The sequence below is a fragment of the Anneissia japonica genome, unplaced genomic scaffold (genome assembly GCF_011630105.1).
Source record: "Anneissia japonica isolate Jap-2015-1 unplaced genomic scaffold, ASM1163010v1 scaffold26_len2425191_cov177, whole genome shotgun sequence".
Classification (NCBI taxonomy): Eukaryota; Metazoa; Echinodermata; class Crinoidea; order Comatulida; family Comatulidae; genus Anneissia; species Anneissia japonica.
The window spans coordinates 1,364,683-1,386,790 of NW_022685220.1; the positions used below are offsets into that span (position 1 = coordinate 1,364,683).

Genomic DNA, 22,108 nt, shown 5'->3' on the forward strand with positions numbered 1-22,108 from the left:
AAACTTTGTAGATCCATCATGCCTTCATCATATTTACACCTAAGCTGAACATGGAAATAACCATAGCTATAAAAACTATCTTCAGATATTTCGTGAAATTTTGATTTCTTATGATGTTTATGTATATGGTGGTAGGGATGAGCATTACTGAAGGCCATGAACATGGACAGTCCTACCTTGAACCGTATACTCTATTCATCTTTTAGAAATCAAAATGCTTTACTTCATCAGATGAGAAAGTCTGATCCAACATAGTTTTCTCTGGCAGACAGCAATCTGATACTTTATGTCTGGCTTAAGCACTTATTGTAAAATTCCTAAATAATTAATAGTATTTTATGGTGCTTAGGGAGTGGAGTTTTTTTGTTGTCCCTGGAATTTGCAGAATTTTAAGCCAGGAGGTGGTGCCCATTCACTCGATAAATTGCTTTTATAGTATTAAACCATGAAATAGAAATGCAAATCTTTGTTAAAACCCAAGTACTATATAATATACCTCATACATAGATTCTAGGCATCTGATTGGTTAAAAATTGGACAATAGAATGTCCTATTCCCCTGAAAAATAGTACTTTTTTGACCTGTCGTGTGATGTGCAAACTCTAGGCTCCACACTTAACATCGCACTGACGGTAAAGGGGACTGCGATCAAAACGACGAAAGTGGCCTTGACTATGCCACGGATCAGCGAGTAGACGATAAACAAATATGTAGGCTGGTCGGGTCGAGCTCCTGGATGAAGAAGAAAGCTATGATTAGCAATACTTCTTAGTGAAGCAGATAGCAAAACCACTAAAAGACGAATTAAATATGTCTTGTCGATATTCGAAAAATATTGCAAGACGATGGGTACTGTTAAAATTGAGGAAATGAGCAAAGAAGAGTTAGACACATTCTTTGATTGCGTAAAAGGCCTAAGGTAGGCCTCTTCTAGGCAAGGCTGGGAAGTACTTTTTTAGCCCTCGTAGAATCTATGTATGAGGTATATAAAACAAATATTGACTGCTAGATTCGGGGGAACGGTGACTTCCGTTGCCCCTCGCTGATGTGGAGACCGTAACCTATCTTCACTCGCCCATGAGGCTGCAGTCTCCACATTACCTTGGGACAATAGATTTCACCATTTCCCTCAGGAGCAGTCAATATTTGTATACTATAATCTTCCAGTTGCAGATATTACATAATCCCTATATCATTTGTTCTTTCTTATCTTCGTCGATACCCTTTGCCATTTTTATAATTTCTTTTTGGTAACAGTTTCCCTGCAATTTCATCTCTGACTCACTTTTTCTAAATAAGATTTTTTTTCAATATTTTTTTCTGGTGCTACCAGATTTAAAGCCTCTATGCATGGTGAATGTAATAATATGAAAGAATACCTCTGGGTTATAGAAATAACAAGTTGTATTAACTTTTTTCTTCAGAGGCCTAGGTGTTGGTATCTATACCACTAACTCCCCTGAAGCATGCCACTATGTAGCAAGTAACTGCGAGGCAAACATCATTGTTGTTGAAAATCAGGCACAACTGTCAAAAATACTTCAAATATGGGACAAGATGCCTCATCTGAAAGCAGTTATCCAATATAAAGGAGAGCTGCAGGAGAGGAAAGAAAACATTTACACAGTAAACAATTTAACTTATTTTTATTTATTGGTTTTTCGCCTCAATCCAGACATGGATAATGATCTAAATACCCAGTTCGTTTGAATTACTTAAAAAGGAATTGCACTAAATTTATAGTGAAAGATGCAATACAATAAAGAACTATTAAATTTTAAGATAATCTAATCAGTGTTGAAAAATGATCCCCAAAAAGAATGATCACGTGGAAGGATAAAATATCTTTACCAGTGTTTATTGATAATATGAATAAAACATTTTGAATGATTCATTGAAGCTCTTCCTCTTAAATTGTTGGGCCAGTGCCAACGACTGCAATCTTGATAATAGGCTTCCTTTATTTCATATCATATCATATCATATATACAATTTTAATGATATTTAGCATCCAGTGTGATGAACTAATACTAGGGATGTTTAAGTAAGTTGTCAATTATATTTTCATTCCTAATTAACAGATCCATAAATAATACCTGTATAATTTCTTTATTCTATAACTTGTTAAAGAAGGTGGTAATCAAATTAATAATTAAGAAAAAAGTGAAAAGTGTGTGTAAATCACTAAAAATATAATATTATAGAGCAGTCAGTCCATAGAGGGTATAACCTCCACCCTACATGTGCTTGGATACTGAACAATACTCAGGGTAATGGGCAATTCCATTATTTTATTCATGTTTTTTTATGCTCAAATGTAAGTTCAGTTACCTTGACCATGTTCTTTTTATGTACCATGCCACTAAAGTTGATCCATTCCTTAGTTTTTGCATAATCTTGCTAACAAACATACAGACAGGGGTGAGTACATAACCTGCTTGGCAGTGATTGATTGATTAATTCATTCAACAAAAAACTAAATTAATACCTTTTTTCTTGGCAGTGGGCTGAGTTTATGGAGCTTGGTAAAGACATTAGCGATGATGTTGTAGACGCTATTATCAATTCTCAAGCTCCTAACCAGTGCTGTACGCTTATTTACACATCGGGAACTACTGGCAATCCAAAAGGAGTGATGATCAGTCATGATAATGTAAGTGGATGCTATTTATTTATTGGAAATTTGCTGGTTATGTATGTTTCGACAGATCCCACTGACATCATGTCTACTCGCACAGATAATGTAGGTTACATGATACAGTTTCTTATGGTTGGTTTTATACGTGATGATAACAACTTGACTCACTTGGAAGCTAGTCTATGACCCTGTATTAGCATTGCCATACATCTACGTTTGAGGGGGTAGTAGCCGTGAATTATGAGAAATACTTTTAATGACAGTATATTCTTGTTTTTTGGATGGCAAGCTTCATATATACAGTGCACACAAAACAAAATTCATTTTTGAAATTAACTTGCTCATTTTGAAGTAACATAAAAATTATCAACTTGAACATAGAAATTTGTATTTTTAATTCAATAATTTCTATGGTAAAGTTTATAATTTGTGTGTTGCTGCAAATGAGTTAATTTTAAAATTTTGCGGACATTACATCTTTAAGAGTACTACTGCATTCAACAGTGTACATTTATACCCCAATTAAGCAGAAGAACAGAAATACCTTGGTCAAAGACACAAGCAGTACAAAGAGGTTTTTTTTCGTAACTTCGAAAAAAATGATGATCAAAGTTGAAGCACTTTGTCAAAAAAATTTCTTTTCTAACCTGCAGTATGTGTGGACTTCGAAAGTAAGTTTTAAGACTGTGGCTCTGGCAATGGCAAGTCACAGTGGTGTAAGTTACTTACCATTGAGTCATGTAGCAGCGCAGCTAATGGATATATACATACCTTTGGTAGGGGCAGGCTGTACTTACTTTGCAAGACCTGATGCTTTGAAGGTAAATATAATTGTGCTTTTATCATTATAATAATTGTAATTTATGAAAGAATATAATCTTAAAAGCAAAGTGGAGACAAAAAATAGCAAAATTTTGTTTCATTTTGTAATGCAGTACTCAGTACATATTTCATTCTATTTTTTACTTAAATAAATCAGCTCTACAATTGCTTTCTTTTCCAAGCAAATTGTGATCTCTCTTATTTTATATTCAATACGTGGTACTTCCCATGTTTTACTAGTTTTTGGAACACTGCAAATTCTGTGAATTGCCCATGCTTAATCAAATCCTGTTTTGAAACAAAATGAGAGTTTTAGTGAAAACAACTGAATTGAAAGTTGCAAAAAATAATTGCATTTCAACTGAACGAATCCCTCATCCAATTTGTGCAAGAATTTTTACCTAATTATGACATCTCAGTCTTTGTTTCCTTTGGGAAGTACTCTATAATTATCTTAATCCAACCAGGTAATTTACACTTTAACATACAACTCAATTATTTTTTCTTTGGGAAGTCCCTATAATCCACTTTTTCTCCACTACAAGATGTGTCTGTACTTGAAGATGTTGGATTTAGTTTTTCAGGATTATACAAGTGATTTCATAACACTTACTCAGTTTTTATTATTTACTTTGTTTTAATGTTTTTGTTTTGTAGGGTACTTTAGTAGATACCTTAAAAGAAGTCCGTCCCACCGCATTACTCGGTGTGCCACGGGTTTGGGAGAAAATTATGGAACGGATGCGATCTGTGAGCCAAAATGTGACAGGCTTCAAGAAGCGAATTGCTATTTGGGCTAAAGGGATTGGATACCGGGGCAACATTAATATCATGAATGGGTGAGATACCTATTATACAATGCTTACTGCCTCTTTAAGGTTGTGTCATCACCTAGTTACATTTGAACTTTCTCTATCCAATCAGATTTAAATGATGTATTATTAAATGTGTTGTTGTTTGTGTTTTAGGTCACCGCCACCTTGGGGTTGGACTGCCGCTAATTTCCTTCTGTTTAGGAAGGTAAAGTGTTTCATAAACTCTGTTCCAATCGTTCACTAACTAAGGATAAGTACTCAAATGCTGGGCTCACGCTAACCAATCACCAAATTGCCATGGGCGAAAAATACTTTGGATTGGCTAAAAAAAAATCAACTGCTTTAGCCATAAGCTTGCTAAAATACATCGTTTTTTTCATTTGAGCTCCATTTATCGCTAACTCCATGCGACGCTTATTTGTGTTGTTGTATGAGTAGTCTTAATGCAAACGTCATTGCGTGCCTCGCAAGTTATTTTTTATTTGTAATTGTTATTTTAACGCGGTAGATGCATGGCAGTGGCTGTATGACCTAGACTAATATGAAGGTACACCTAGCTTGGGTTTTTCCACTAAAACATGAGGGCCGATGCAATGTGATGGTGGTCGAAACAGTAGGCCTATATTCTAGTGTCATTAATAATAATTTAATCAGTAATTTCATGTTATAGTCAAATACATAAAATACCTTTAAATAATGTGTGAAATAATTTAATAATGTACCGTGTGGGTCACTTTGATACACGGTGTACATACTTGTGTTGTAGAGAAAGTAATTTCGCAAGCAAGGCTAGCCTAGCCCAGGGCCTAGATCGTGTTTCGCCCTTGATTATCATGGTGACAGGCGATTGATCCCAACTGGTGTGGACGATCGGGTCCCAAGCCAATTTTGAATATACTGTACTCTAGTTAAACTATTACTAGCTGCCCACCCCCGATATCGTTGAAAACTAAAAAGAAAATACTGAATAGGCCTAGGCCTACATAATTTTTTTCAACTTTTGTGTTGATAGGCCTACATATTCAGCAAACTTTCTAAGTACCTCATTTATTGGTCTGCTAAAAAATATTAATTTGCCTATCAAATAACATTATCTCTCCCACCTCCCTGAACCTACTAGAAATTTTTTCTGGTAACCTCACTGAGGCAAGGGTGGTGAAACCACCCCCCCCCCCTTTTTTTTTGGAAAAAAAAAGAAGAAATAATTTATTCTCCCAAAAATACATCAGAGGTTTATTTTTTAGGTATTTTTGGGAGAGAAATATACTGTAGGACCTCCCTAGAGTAGTGCTGTCCCGATCGCCTCCCCCTTGTACATCTCTGGATCCACCCCGGTAGGACTCTAGTCAGTCCCTTTGTTCGGACTCCACTGTCAAACATGTTGGACACCATGTCCAGTCAGCAAGTTTTGACTAATGATTTTCAACAATTTTTGTCAAATTTTGGCTAAAGACAGCTTCAATTGGCTAAAAAAATTTGTTGACTTCAGCCAATTGGTTAAAAAATATGTTAGAGTGAGCCCAGAAATGCAAGCATCTACCAGTTTACTTTAGGATTATATCCAAAGATAAAAGACAGGTAAATCAGTCTAATTGCTGTTTATTCTTTTTGTAGGTAAGACAAACTCTTGGCTTGGACCGTTGCCTTCATTGCTTCTCTGGGGCTGCTCCTCTGTCTCAAGAAACTGTTGAGTATTTCTTGGGTGTTAACATACCTATTTATGATTTGTATGGAATGAGTGAAAGTTCAGGTAAATCAACATACTATTAATTTCATTTTTTCACCATAATGTCAATCATAGAACACATTTTTTATTTCATTATTTTAACTGAGGAACGCATTCAGTATTAAATACCTAATGTCCCATTACTACAGGGAATATACTTTTTGCATTGCATACTTTGCAGTTTGTCGCTGGATTCCAGTGCAGTATAATAGTAGCAATGCATGAAAAGCAGATACTCAGTATTTAGCACTTTCGTTGTACTCTCTCTAGTTTTTTCAACAATATATCACATCACACAGCTATAAAGTTAGATAAACAAGTACATAATAACATCTTAATCCCTTTACCATTCATTTATTTAAATATTTTTTATCTGAAGTTTTGTTATTTGATTATATTTTTATTATTTTTAAAAAATAGGAAAGAGTTTGATTTATTGAAAAAATGATCAATGTATGATGTAAGTAGATAACAATGTAGTCTTATTCACAGTTAAATTGATAATTTCAAATGGCTCTAATTTCATGGTAAAAGCCATAGAATGCATGCTAATAAACTGTTAAGTACATTTTAACGCATGTGCTTTAACAATCTAATTGTGTAATAATAAAGATAATAATAATAATTATTATTAATATTATCATCTCCGCCAGGAGATATATGTTTTCAGTCGTGCAAGTTTGTGTGTGTGTGTGTGTGTGTAACGTTTTGGTGTTTTTGTGTGGTTTTTTTTTTGTGTGCGACATATCTCAAAAATGGCTGCGTTGACATAATTGAAAATAACAGGGAGTGTTAGGTGTAACCCAGTGAAGAAATGATTTTGGTGACGGTCCGTAGTAGAGTGTGAATGTGAGGACCATTTAAAGTGATTTGAGAGCAAACGTCCTTGACAATATATTTCAAAAACTAAACTGATATCAATGAAATTTTTGTAAAAAAATTAACCAAGTTACAAGGAAGAAATTATGAAGTGTTGGTGACAATCCAAATTCGGGTGTGCATTTGAGGGCCATTAGGTTATCTCGTAAATGGATCAATGGATAAAAATGACAATTTGCAGAATAGTTTGTCATGTTTTAATAAAGAAGTTTTAAATTTTGGTCACAATGTCATGAATTCCTACTTGACGTATTTCCGAGCGGTAAAGAAATGACTAGGAATCCCTCTTCAACATATAAAATATAAACACAGTTCACAATATTGTAGCACAACTCTCAAATAGACTTATTCTTTATAAACTCCAACAAGAATCCGGTCTCAAAACAACGCAATAACATTATGAGTCTCAAAAAAGAGCTCCAGAAAGAAAAAACTATGATCTTATATACATTAGCCCTACAACTCCAGAGCTATCTAGAGCATTCAGTTTTGCCGAATTTCCTTATTGGCCAGTGTACATCATAACTAACCAATAGGCTTATTGCCTCTAGTACTTCAAAAACTAGAAGCTTCCAAATTTTTCTCTTGGATTCCACATGGTCACTTGTGTTCCTATAATTGAACCAATGTGGTTTACACTGTTTTGTCAAATAAATGTTCTTCTAGAATGTTCTATGTATTAAATATCTTACAATAAGTAAAGGAATAATAATTTATTACACACGATCCGAAGTAGGGTGTGGATATGAGGACCATTTAAAGAATAAGTTTACCGTATTACCGGAAGCAGAAACAATAGCTATATGATGAATATTTAAGTGCAATTACAGTAAAGGTGTACTAACTTCACTTTTTTCGTAACTTATTGGGAATATTTCTAATGCATCTTTACATTTAAACATTTGACACTAAAAAACAAGTTTTTAAAATTCTATTTGCATAATATTTCCATTTCAACACCAATACATGCTATGTATTTTTTTAGCGTTTTAAGCATACTAACTTCACTTTTTTCAGAACTTATTGGCAATATTTTTAATGTATCTTTGCTTTTAAACACCTGACGCTAAAAACCAAATTTCCATATTTCTATTTGCATAATATTTCTATTTCAACACCAATACATGGCATGTGTTTTTTTTTAGTCAGTTGTAAGAGTAAAACATGCCAGTGTGTTAAGCCAGAAGATGTAAGGAATTGGCAGGTGTACATATGATACAATACAATGCGTTTGGAAAATAAATTGATTATATTTTGGTGTGGATAATATATGGACCATTCAAAGCAAAACGTTGCAGATCAGATATGTCAAAAACTAATTAACTGAATTGAATGAAACTTTTGTGTTAGTAATTTTTTTAAGTAGATGGTGGCTGGAAAGTAGGAACATATTTTTGAGGATTTATTTTATAGAAAGAGATTGGCAGTGCAGGGGCGGATTTAAGGTGGTCCGGCCCAGCCCGGCCCCTGCCCTCTTTTGGAAGGTTAAAAAAAAAAAAAAATGATAGCCCAGAACGCCTTAAAGGTTTTCGGGCGTCTAGAACACAACAATTTTGCGAGGCATGCCCCGGACCTCCTAGGACAGTGTTGTCTGAATCGGCCCCCCTTTCGGCCCCATCCTTTGGGCATATCTGGATCCGCACCTGCAGTGGGCTGAGATATGCTCTCTACTGAGTGCTCTTGTTATTATTATTATTATTATTGTTGTTGTTATTGTTATCATCATTATTTAATATTAAGGTAAGAGGTACAGGCAAAAATTGTTTTTGTGTAGTTTGGGGCAGTTATTTCGAGAACAGCACATATTTAATAGTGATACAAAGATTCAAATCAACTTTATTGTCAAAAATGAATTTGAGTCAGTGGTGCATACAGTATTACTAATTAATGAAGTAAATGGTCACATGATAATTTAGGTTGTACATAATCTATCTGACCTGTTCCAACGCCAGCATTATAGTATCCCGATAATATGAGACATCATCAAAGCATTTAGGTGTGTACACTTGATAACCAAGATCTTTATTAAAATTAAATTGTATTTCTATAAACTGTGAGTGTGATGAGTATTTTCAGAAGCAGTGCTTCTCAAAGCGGGCCTCTGCTACAGTACGCCTTCCTTTCATTTATGTGTTTATTTATTCATCATTAGAAAAACAGCAGCACAAAAAGCTGAATTGTACTACCAATTTACAGTTCAATCACAGTTTTTTTTTAGTTCAAGGAGTAGCACGCCCTCTATTTTTCATTGCATTAGATAAACATAACTGTATGCTGTGGAAAAACAATGGCTGGATCTTGGTAGAGATACAAATTTGCGCTACATCTTGAACTAAAAACAAACTGGAAATTACCATCGTGTGTGGGTGTACTGTATGATTGCAGGCGCGTAAATATATAATATTCATAAACAATAATCTACAGTTGATTAAAACATAAACAAACATAGTTATAATTAATAACAAAACAACCACATGGACTTATGTATGCTAGGCCTACATTATGTTCTCATTGACTGGACCACCCAGCCTACTGTATAGGGTGGTTTGCCTATAAACTGGTTGAACAGTTGAGTAAACATTCTATGTGTTCGAATACTGAACTGCTACCTCAGATTTTTCAATATTCTTTCATTCTGTATGTTTACATTCACGCATTAATGCATTGCCAGAAAGATTTAATAGATACATTTTTATCCTGATTTCAATAGCATGCTATATATTATGTAGAGAAACCATTTCATATAGATTTTAGATATCATTTCATTGTTAAATATTCCTTTATGCATTTTATACACTGTACTATGATTTGAATTACAAATTTAGTGTATGCATTTTTTGTCATTTTGCATTACAGTATGTTCTAATTTTTATATATCATTTTATATAATATTGATCCATGTATTTTTTGTATATTAATGTGTTATTTTTATTTTCAGCTCCTCATTCGCTCTCTATGCCTGGCAATTTCCGTCTTGGAAGTGTGGGAAAAGTCATTGAAGGTGCAAAGACAAAGATCAGTGATCCTGATGAGAATGGCAATGGGGAGGTTAGAATTATTTATTAATGTATTTTGAGGGGTAGTAAGCCTCTACAGATCAGCCAAGCTGATTAGAAGAAGCCCTCTATTTCAAGTAGCAATAAGAAAAAACAATACCATTAGAGAAAACTTAAAATGATGATAAAATTCCAAATAAAGTCAGACACATCATTTTGAATCAGCATTTGCATGTCTTACTTTATTCGAAATACATATTGTATTAAGTTATCTAAAACTTTTCAGTACAGAAATTTTAAAAAATACTTTTATTACAACAACTAACAACATTTTATACATATATGAAAATGTATAGTAATACATTTTACTATTACGTAGTTTTTTTTTTTTGTTTTTTTTTATTGTATTAGGAAATAGCCACTGTGTCACCTCTATGCCCGTATGCTTATTTAGTACTAGAACCTTTACTTCATTTACTGCATGAAACACATTACTTGTAATGTTTTTCTAAGAATAATCAATATGACTTTACTATGCCATAAAGGCCATTAATTATTAATGGTGCCATTATTAATGGTGGATTTCTTTGGTAGGTATGTTTTTATGGTCGGCATGTATTTATGGGTTACCTTAACATGGAAGCAAAAACCAAGGAAGTTATTGACTATGAAGGCTACCTGCATTCAGGCGACATCGGCATGGAGGACAAAGATGGGTTTTTGTATATCACCGGTAGAATCAAAGGTATATCTTTGTAAATTTTTACAGAACAATGAGACAAAAATTATTACATTGCTATTTGATTTCTATCATCCAATATATTTTTAATAAATATCTTTTATATTAAAAATTCAATTAATAATGGAATTGCCCATAAACGCCCTGCATTTACTAATTCGGAATTCACGAACAGGACTGAGGTATGGGTATAATAGGTAATATAGTTGTTGTATTTATAGTTATTATGATTATTATTATTAATAATTATTGCTAAAAATTACAATTACAGCTCAAAGCATATACAGTATTCCTTTCTGAAATCTCTAGAATATATTTTGCTTAGCCCTGTTGGGTGGATTGTAAAAAAACACATTGTCAGGACATTGTCAGATGACCATTTCAATAATCACAAAGTGACTGTCTATCATTGTTGGACTACAAATTAAAAACTTCTTTCTATGTAGAACTAATCATAACTGCTGGAGGAGAAAATGTTGCTCCAGTCCCTATTGAAGATGTGGTCAAGAAAGAAGCTCAAGTTATTGGAAACTGTATGCTTATTGGCGATCAGAAGAAATTTCTTAGTTTACTCGTCACCTTAAAGGTTTGAATGACATTTATTCATATTTTACATGTATGTAATTTTTGTTTTATATAAATAGCATTGTTATTGTTATTATGATGGTATTTTAAAACATTTATTTACTTTATTAATTTACTTATTTCTATTTTGATGTAAGTTTGCGTCAGGAAAATATCATAGGAGTTATGAATACTCAGTACATTCCCAAATTCTTGTGAAAAAAAAAGAATTACTTGTTTCTGTTATTGAAATTTATTGTGACTAGATAATCTTATATTTATGTACTATTTGAGTCACTCCAATGTTCTTGCCAATATCATGAATAAGCCACTGCACTGGAATTTGGCTCAGTACAAATACTATCGATTGATAGATTGAAGAACAAGGGTTTAGAAGCAGGTGCATTAAATTACAGTTCTGTTTTTTTTTTCTTAGGTAAAAATTGATGAAACCACATTGGAGCCATCTTCAGAACTGAGTGTGGAAGCCCTGAATGTGTGTAAGACAATTGGAAGTGGGTCCAAAACAGTGGCTGAAGCCATCGCAGACGAGAAGATAAAAAGCTATATACAGACTGCTATTGATACATACAACAACAAACATGCTACATCCAGAGCGCAGAGAATTCAGAAGTACATATTTATTGAGAAGGACTTCTCAGTACCTGGGGGAGAATTAGGTTAGATTTGTATTATTTTTGTTTTACTTTGAATTCAACAATATAATAATTGTTGATAAATTGATCTTCATTGTTGTTTGATTTTCATTATATCATAATTTGTTAAGTAGTTGCTGATTAAGTGAGCTCTTCCAATAAGATTAAGAGGGTTGCTGATGGATTGTTTTGTTTAAAGGGTGGCGAAATGACGATTGGTTGAGATTTCGATCAGTGTTTGTAGGTTTGTGGTGTAGCTTGTGTCATAGCAAATTGCTGGTGGTTTTGGTAACACATACATCCAAAAAACAGGATAGATCTATCTGATTCAGTTTCCATAGTGAAAGCGATAGTGCGGTGTTGTGCATTAATATACTCATGACACTGCTTGGATAGGTTGTGCATGCACTGAGCTCCGCCAAGCATACATAATAATAGCACACAATGGCCCCACCTGCAAAGTCAAAGCGGGCGGCTAAAAAAGCATTGAATGAGGCTGTTCAGATGAATTCCAATGCCATAGCTCGGATGAAGAAGACGTTAGGCCTGACAGTTTTGAATCTTATGTTCGTGAAACCCTTAAAGTATTGGTGGACGGTCAACGTGAACTGGAAAGTAAATTGGCAAGGTCAATTGAATTTAACAGTGAAAGGATTACAGAGCTGGAAGGTGCAGGGATGATATTTTTCTGATTTAAATCGGATTTCCGATTTTTTAAACATGAAATTGACTTCTCGATATTATGTCAAATTCGTGGAATTTTTTTTTTTGGAGGGACGAGTAAGGGTGGTATTGGTGGTGGAGGTTGGTTCGTAATGTCGTATAATCGTTTTTCATCTTCTTCTCTGAAGCTTTATTTAAAATAAACACACAAAATTCACCATGTTGGTGGCGCTATAGTGATATTAATTAACTGATGATCGGTTCTCTTACGTTACTGCCATCAAAGAGTATAATATACTCTTTGCTGCCATGTACTACAAGTGCGTTTATAATGGCAATCTTATTCATCCGGTGGTCGGACCTATAATGTGTCTATCGAGCTTGCAAAGAAAGCATGCGTCATATCATTTGCCACCCGTTATACCGTTTCGGAATTATATCGCTCTCGTTTTTGCTTACTTTTGTATTTACTTAATTCGATAAATTAATTAAACCATGGCTTCGCTAAAATTTGTGAAGCGGAAAGATGAAGGAACTGTGAAGGAAATAGAATAGATTTGTTGTTCAACACCGAGGCCTAGCGCGACGAGGCCCATTCTAGGCCTGACATCATCGCGGTGCTAAGATGCTCTAGCTCTGGGACGCGTGCCTCCAGGACAATGTCTAGTCTAGGCCTAGGTGGCGTCGTGAGGGCTTACAGCTACCCACTAGCGCCCCCCCCCCACCATCAAAGCCAACTCGGATTACAACCAGCAGCGCAACCCTAATAGACCATTTCTATACAAACCAAATTAACACCGTGATAAAATCTGGTGTACTCAAATAAAATTTCAAAATCGATAGGTGTTATTAATAAACTCAAATACTTTTTTCCGCAGCGTATCTTATTAAACCTATATAACTCACTTGTACCCCCTTATTTACAGTATTGCAATATTGTATGGGCAGCCGACTATGCAACCAATCTTAATAAATTACATAAGTTTACAGAAACGTATTATTCGTATTATATCCCCCTTTTATTCTCCGTCTGAACCTTTATTCAAGAAATTAAATATTCTTAATATTTATGATCTTCACAAAATCCGAATTTCCTCTTTTATGTTTAAATATGTCAATGGACTACTACCTTCATCAATTTCTAATCTTTTTATTAATCAATCAATCAATCAATCAATCAAGTTGATTTGGTCATGTGTATTTCGTATTAATTGATTCATTTTTTTTTTAAATGGGTCAGGTTGAGACAAATTGACACTTCTAGACCATAATTCCCATAACTATTATTTTGTTAACAAATTTGTTTGACTTTAATTTATATATTTCTCATTCATATGCTTTACTATTTTCATTGGCAAATTATGATTAATTATGTTATTATGGTGAAATAAATGTTGAAGAAAAGAAGAATAGGTAGTAGGAATTCCCCCAGATCACAAATGTACCATCAACATATCGGAGCCATAATCGGAGCAATATATATTTCACCTGGTCTCTGTACACAGTGGCGGCGCCAGCGGCAGGGGGCCTTAAGCCCCCATCAGTTTGGTCAAGCCCCCCCCCCAATCGGCCAAAGCTCGTCGGACCAAAAGAAAACAAAAAATAGGCCTAGTTTTCCCATCCCAGCCATTTCCGGCCATCTAGATGTCCCAATTTTTTTTTAAATCTTGTTTTGGGAGGAGGGGACATTTCCCCACCCCGACTCAGGCCTTCAGCCCTCAGACAACGCTGCGCACTATAGTTACACCCATAAATACTTAGGGCTTCCCCCCCAGTGGGACATCTTAGCCGCTCCCCCTCCCCCCTATAAATTTTATCCTAGAGCCGCTAGTGTCTGTACACTGCACCATATAAAGACTGCAGGCAAAAGCTTGAGTAATTAAATAATTGAAGTTAGTATACTGTATATAAAGTGCTAAAAGTTTTTTGGTTATTTTTTCATACCAGACTAACACATCTCTATATTGTTGCCAAATGATCTGTGTAGCAGCAGACAACAAATATATCTTAAGAATACCACAATAATTTTCAAGCTCAATACCATATAGGCAAGGCCTATTAGATTTTATTATAAAAACTCTGTATGAACAAACGTTTCAGAAAATCCTTTGCTATCTTCAGTGGTACGATTGCTAACATGAAATATCCTTTATAAAGGGAGTAATAACTATGAAGCATTGTTTTTTAAATAAGTGGGAAGTGAGCCATAGCTATTTGAAACAAACAACATGACATTGCATTTTAAAGAATTGATTGAACCGTAAATGTAAAGAAGGAGGAATGGCATGAATAAAGATGAATAACGTAATGATGAACGTCAGAATGACAAAGTTAAATTACTAATTAATGTTACTAAAAGTTGCTTGTTGAGAGAAGGCTTGTTCCATTTGATATGCAACGCTTCCTGTTGAAGCGGAACACAGTACACGGAAGAATTCCTCGTTGCATGAGGCTTGACATTGCAATGAACTTTTAAGGTGTGCGACTTCCTGTCCGTGGTCATCTGTTCATTAACGTGCGTTGCAAAGTGTCGGCCAGTACCGCCTATATAGCAGGCATTACAGCCAGCCAACGTTCGAATGTAGACCATTTGGGAAAGGATCTTTCACAGAACACATATTTCTTATTTTAAATGAAGAAAAATATTTTTTTTTTATATTGTTGTATAGCTGTAATTTATTGTATGTTGTTTTAGTGGTAAATGACCCTTGGAAGTAATAAAAAAAGTTGATGATTATTATGGGTTTTCTTCAGTCTGTTTATAATTATTACTTGTCTGAGCAACACTCCAGTTTAATGTTTGTTTAGTATTGCCTAGTATCTCTCAGTCATCCACAGTAGTAAAACCAGTTCTCCCAATCATTATTTAATATAGATTTCAGGAATTAACCATCAAAATGTATTAAATGATTTTGTGAGTATTAAATCCAGTTACTGGTTGGATTAGATTAGATTTCCCACAGAATATTTTTTAAATTAAATCATATTTTTACCTTAACGAAATTGTAATTCTCTTTGTAATATTTTTATTAACTTTTTATATTGTACATATATGAATTGTGAATTTTTCAGATTTTAATGTTTGTTTTGGAGAGCCTTTAGATAGTGATTAAGTTCGCTTTTAGGTAATCCTCAGGCTTTTTGTCATTTGTTTCTCTTATCTATTGTACTGTATTGTCTTGCCTGGAAAGAAATAAAATAAAATAAAATATGGGCCACTTGCATTTGAGCGCCCTCAAGTTGAAACACACAGAGAGCAGCAGCTGGAATAACTGCTTTGATTACATGCTGTTCTTATCTCAATCATTTTCTTATTTCTTTGAAGGGCCAACTCTGAAACTGAAGAGACCGGTTGTGCTGAAGATGTATGCCAACGAAATTGAGAAGATTTATGAAGATGCCCAAACACCTGGTAACTGATGTAAAATGAATTATCTAAACATCTGAAAATTTTAGTAAAATCAGTGGAGGATCTAGAATAGAAAAGGTAACATGTTGAACGAGATGATAATATTTATCATCTTTTTACATCAATGATGAATATTCAGTTTACCAATTTGTTATATGTGATGAAGACTAGCCAAATCCGTCACACCTCGCAAATCATGTTTTGGAGATAGTTACAAAAACTATGTCGGAATGTAAACATTTTTAAAAACCTTTTTTATTGCACTACTGTATTAATAATCCCATCATGCTATGTTGTTATTTTCCCATTTTGGATGTTTAAACAATAGAGCTATTTAAACAACTAGAGTGCTGACAAGGTGACGAAGAAATGCAGAGTTGTGTATGTGCGCTACCTTCAGGCTTATTATACACATCATATCCATAACTAAACCCCCTGACTATTATTTTATTAATCATTATCATTGATAATATAAATTATTAAAACTAGCATAGCCAAAAAGAGGCCAAGTGGAGTGTCTTATTTAAAAATAAAGTACTGAGGAATGAAAATTGAAATCGTGTACGTTACACCTACGTTTCAACATATGGGTGACTTAGCTGTACTCAACTTTCTGTGTAAATTGAGGGCGCAATTGCAAATGATGGTGCTTAGGCAAATTTTGATTGGCTAATTCTACGGCAGCCATCTTGGTTGGTACACACACACAGCTCTGCATATTTCGAACATCGAATACATTGCAGTTAGCGCTCTAGTATTCTTATTGTAACTCTATGGTTAAAACAAATTTTTTTTGATAGTTTCCATCCAAGAATTGTCTGAAACATGAACTTTGAAGGCTGATTTCTCAAATACTGTTCTTTAAACAGCTGTATGTTTAACCTCTTGTAACTTCGTAACAAAATGCTGAATTTAAATGATTCTTTTACCATATTATTTTTGTGAGGAGTGATTGGTTTGGCTTGTCTTTGATGCATATGATTTTGACAAAGGAATAGCCCAAAAGTTTAGCGTTTGGAAATATGGCAGTACCTTTGTGTAAATACATCACCATTGTAACATTATGAATCCACCACTGATATTACTGACATGATATGCAAAGAGGCTTGTAACGTAATGTAAGATGACTAATATTATATAATCATAGTTTATTTTGTTTGGATTTAAAAAAAAAGTATCAGTGATCGATTCTATAGATACCATAAAACTTCAATTAGAAGCCCAGCAGACTTAATCTCTCGAAGGGAAGCCTCCTTTTCAGTTTGCAAAGTAATTTCGAAAAGAAGCCCATGGGCTTATAAGCAAAATAGTATGGGTTTCTTTTTGAGATAGTACTTACAAACAGACTGACTTAAGCTTTGATGATTATAATACAGGCGTGTCAGTATCAATATTATTTTACTGTAATAGCATGGTTAAAATTTAAAAAATATTAAACTGAATTCCATAGTTGAAAAAATTTGTGTGCTAGCAATTCCAAATATTTACAGCATTCATTTTGAAAAGAAGCAAAAACTTAAGTGTGCAAAAGTAATCTCGAAAAGAAGCCCATCTTGAAAAGGAGCCCATCCAAGACTATTTGAGGTTTTACGATATTAAGGTTAAATATACTATGTTAAAAGTAATTTTGTACCTTGATATCTAACATGTTTATTGCAAAAATAATTATTGTATTGGAATGATTCTAGAGTCAAAATATTGTGTTAAATGGTATACACGAAATGAACATTAAAAACAATGCAAATAATAAATATTCCAGTTTATAGATCCATAATTAATGCAATTATTTCACACAGTTGTTTTGATAAAGTTGTGAAACAAAAACTTATGTTTTAACATATTTAGAAGAAATTTTCTGCGGATAGATGGCTTGCTAGTGAAACGATTCTTGTGTTAAATGGTATACAAGAAATGAACATTAAAAACAATGCAAATAATAAATATTCCAGTTTATAGATCCCTAATTAATGCAATTATTTCACACAGTTGTTTTGATAAAGTTGTGAAACAAAAACTTTTAGAAGTTATTTTCTGCGGATAGATAGATGCCTAGCTAGTGAAAATTTAATTGTACATTATTAGAAGCTGATATTGGTTCCATAATTTTTGATTCACTAACAGACACATTTACACATACATGAAATAGTCACTACACAGGCCAGTATTTAATCTAAGTTCATAAAATATACAAAAGAGTTACAATATAACAAACCATTAAAAAAAACCACTAAGTCAATAGGCCTATACAATAGATATATATTAGTATAACACTTATTTAAAATATAACTTCAAAAGGTTAAAAATGTTTTAGATTTTGAACCACTGTGTCCGGAGTTTCTTCAGGCAAATCCTCCAAAGTATGTGGAAACAAATGGAACATTGTAAACAATGTGTTCGTACATAATAATGTACAAATGTAAAATGGTCACGATGTTGGTTGTTAATGTCATGTAGTTAAAAATATTCAAAGACCCATGAATACATGTGGGACCAACAGCTTAACTCATCTGAAGGACAAGTTAGGAGTTAAGTGGTATACACACAAAATGAATATCGCATTGGCTGGTTAGAAATCAGGGACATGTGTATTAACACCTTACCACCGTACCAACGGTGTTCTTATTACCAGGTATTGCTGATGATATATCTTTATTTGTGGGAAGGTAGAATCCAAAAAAAATATAGCAAGGTAAAATTCACTAAATTTTGAACATCCTGCCCTCACTGTATGTTTTCAATATCCCAGGTCAACTAATGAGTTCATAATTATAACATTTCATGTTTTACTGTACTACCTCAATTTGTTGTGTCTTAATAACAAAATTAATTGCAATGTCAACAATTATTTTGGATTTAGTTAAAAGTGTGCAAAATGTATATCCATGTTGGATAAACCAAAGCCATTATAAGTAATATATTAATGACAAATGTGTGCAATTTGAATGGAGCTTCTGGAGATGGTAGTAGAATCTTTAGAAACTAATCATTCCTATACTGGACTCTAATTCATGCGGATTTGAAACTGAACAAAAAACTATTAAACCTCCACTGGTAAATGCCCTTCTTTTAATAATTTGTCAAATAATTAGTGAATTTAAATTTTTATAAAAGTTGATCAACTTGAGCGTCTCAATGTTTTTTTCTTAATTGTTTATTTTCAAATTATGCATGGTTGGTAGCACAGTTGTGTAAAGGCTGACTGATCCACTCATTCATGTGGGGGTGTTCACAATACTGTATGCTTATACAGATATCTCAGTCTCTATAGATGGGATTGAAATCAAAGCATCGTTCCGTAACATTTCAAATCGTCCCATCTTGCATAGTATAATAGCTGTGTGTGATTGTACTGGTCAATTTAAAATGTAATACTGTACAGTTGAACTTGCCTAAGTCGAATCCAAAATAGCATTGAAAAATTGTTTGACTTAGATAAACAACAATTTGGCATGTAAAATAAGGTCGACTTAGGCAAGCTTAACTGTACTTAGATATTGAGGTGGAAAGGTCAATAACACTGTACTTATTATTATTACATATCTGTTGCACTTTTAACATTTGTTGCCCATACTTGTGGCCAGTAGGTTTGAAAATTCACCTGAGAATAAATTACATTGCCACCTGATAAAAGTATTGTATAGTTAATGTTAACGCAATTATTTTTTAGGTTTAAGAAATCAATGCAACAATTCTCTTGATCTAATTCTCTATGAAGTGTTGTAGTAGTAAATATTTATTACAGACATGCTATGCAAACATATATTTGTGCTATGATGTGATTAAACCTCATGAATCAGGCTGATAAATTATAGTCGAACCTTGAATTTTTGTGTGTTGCAAAATAATATATTATTAATGGTATATAATATACAGTAGCGCATATCTATGCTCCTGCGCTTAACACTTCCTATTATATTACTACCACTCTCACTACTACATTTTTATTTATACATTTTATATACATTTTATATACAGGTATAATTAAATTGAGAAATGAGAAAAATAATCAAAAATAACGGTGGCAAACCGTGCAGGATCTCAGAGTCAACCACCTGCTTCTACCCAGGCACAATTGCAGACCTCATCTTAGGTGGTACGAACAAAGAACAATGCTAGAACAATGCTGGAAAAACTGCTCCCTTTGCAAGAAGCATATGGTTGATGATACAATAGTACTGGGTATAGTGCATTATTGAAAATGTAATAGGGTGTTAATAGTGTGTATGACAGATCTGTTTCATAATGCCTACTAAAATCTGTAAAACTATTATCAAATTATAAACAACAATAAAACTACTAAAAATCTGTAAAACTATTATCAAAAAATTATAAACAACAATAAAACACACAGGTCAGTTTTTACTGTAGAAATCTTTAATTGAAAAATATTCGGAAAGATTAATGACTCACTACCTCAAAGACATCAGCTCACCCCAGAGTTTACACGGTCAGGCTCAAGAAATCACCTGTCAATTGCAAACTTATTAACTGACTTGCCCCTGAAACAAAAAATTAACAGGATGTGCATAAAAGTCTACCACTTGCTGAAAAAGACCAAAGAATATATTTACACTATTGTACTTTATTTATGTATTGTAAGCAAAGACATGTTATATTTTTTGCGTTGGCATGCTTTCAGACCATGTGGTATTTGCATACAAGGTCTCTAATATTTATCTCATTCAGAAATAATATTCTTCGAAATAATGTTTCACCAATATATTGGCATTCAGGTGGGTTTTCCTTGTTCATATAGTTCTAATGACTTCACAAAAAGTTTTTCATCTGCTCTGTGCTTCATCAAAAATTGACCATTGAGGTGAAAAACTGGAATATCATAGCGGTATTTCTCAAACCAGATTTTGTTTCCCTTGGCTTCGATGTCAACTTCTTCAAATTTGAACTGTAGAAAATGAAACATTTTATAAACAAAACCACTTGGGCAAGTTCAACTGCATATACTTACATTTCACTGTAAAATTACAGTCAAAATGTGTTATTGCGTTAAGACTTTATTGATCCCAACCAGGTTAGGAAAAAATGTAATTGTATAGAATAGAACATTAAGAGAAGGTGTTTTTTACAGTAGGGGAGCGTTTATTCCTAATGAGGCTTTGGAGGGGGCTATTATTTATTCAAACAAGGTACATGAGGTTGTTCTGTACTACCTACCCTGTGCTTATACTTGTTAACTACCGCCATAGCTGTTTCACAGAGACTGCAGTCATCCTAAAAATGAATAAAGATGAACAGTTAAATTTTGACATGTTGACCAACTGATTCGCTTTTCATTTTGAAAGCTCAAACAGGTGTAATAATCAACCTCATTATGATGAAGCTTTGAAGAGTGTAGCTTTCCTTTTGTTGTAAGGAAAGATATAGGGGCTTAATATTGCGCCTCTCTGGTTTTACGGTATACACAATTTGAATTTAGGGTCCAGAAAAAACGGAAGGTAAGCATTTAACCTTGGGCCGTCTCAAGAGGAGTTGCATGGAGTAATATACACCTCAAAATCTAATGTAGAAGCGGTTGGTGCATCAATTGTGGCTTGGACTCCCAACCTTGAGGTCAGGGGTTCGAAACTCTCGCTGTGCAAGTCGCTTGCGTCCTTGGGCAAAGCACTTTACCTACGGTTGTCTCTCTCCACCCAGAAGTACAAGTTAGTACCTGGTAGGCTCAAACACTGATTACAGATGCAACATTATAGAATTCTCCCAAGTGACCTGAGCATGTGTTCAATTTGTGCTTGATCCAATGACCAGGGGTATTAATGCTAAGCGCATAGAGGTCTCTACAATATGCAGTATACAAGTCGACAATTATTACTGTAATATTCAAACAACATAAAACGAAACAGAGGGGAAAACAACAAGTATCCAGGGGTCTCAATTTCGAAGAAGCAGCTTCTAGGAGATCTGTTTAAAATTTGGTATCACCGGTCCCCTTCTTAGCTTCTGATTATTTCTCTAATCACAGTCAATGTGTGGTTATTGACGGTTTTTGTTCTAAATCCAAACCCGTTCCATCTGGCGTCCCCCAAAGGTCTATCCTTGGTCCTTTATTTTTTAATTTATTCATTAATGATCTTCCTTATTTTGTCAATAACTCACATTGCCTTATGTACGATGATGATCTGAAGCTGTATCGTATTGTCGGGACTGAGAGTGATGCCAGGGGTCTTCAGGAAGATCTTGATGCTG

At 34.0% G+C, this 22,108-nt stretch overlaps 2 protein-coding genes across 3 annotated transcripts in view; one reads left to right on the forward strand and one right to left on the reverse strand.

Annotated features, from left to right (window-relative positions):
* LOC117108978 (long-chain-fatty-acid--CoA ligase ACSBG2-like) overlaps nt 1-19,713 on the forward strand; it is a 35,053-nt gene extending 15,340 nt beyond the window's left edge. The window contains exons 6-16 of the mRNA XM_033251188.1: nt 1,425-1,626; nt 2,504-2,653; nt 3,292-3,459; nt 4,118-4,299; nt 4,429-4,480; nt 5,890-6,025; nt 9,819-9,928; nt 10,471-10,621; nt 11,062-11,201; nt 11,616-11,859; nt 15,824-19,713. Coding sequence (XP_033107079.1) covers nt 1,425-1,626; nt 2,504-2,653; nt 3,292-3,459; nt 4,118-4,299; nt 4,429-4,480; nt 5,890-6,025; nt 9,819-9,928; nt 10,471-10,621; nt 11,062-11,201; nt 11,616-11,859; nt 15,824-15,918 — 1,630 coding nt within the window. The 3' untranslated portion in view covers nt 15,919-19,713. The remainder of the gene's footprint in view (nt 1-1,424; nt 1,627-2,503; nt 2,654-3,291; nt 3,460-4,117; nt 4,300-4,428; nt 4,481-5,889; nt 6,026-9,818; nt 9,929-10,470; nt 10,622-11,061; nt 11,202-11,615; nt 11,860-15,823) is intronic.
* The window catches only part of LOC117108992 (glutaredoxin-like protein C5orf63 homolog), a 7,425-nt gene continuing 4,367 nt past the window's right edge, over nt 19,051-22,108 (reverse strand). Inside the window, exons 3-5 of one of the 2 annotated variants that reach the window (XR_004445449.1) lie at nt 21,080-21,136; nt 20,538-20,810; nt 19,051-20,385 (exon numbers count right to left, since the gene is read on the reverse strand). Coding sequence is in view for 1 of the 2 variants with exons in the window: in XM_033251211.1 (XP_033107102.1) it covers nt 20,637-20,810; nt 21,080-21,136 (231 nt within the window). In the remaining variant the exon portion in view is untranslated. Of the gene's footprint in view, nt 20,811-21,079; nt 21,137-22,108 lie in introns of both variants that reach the window. The other variant, XM_033251211.1, reaches the window with a different exon arrangement.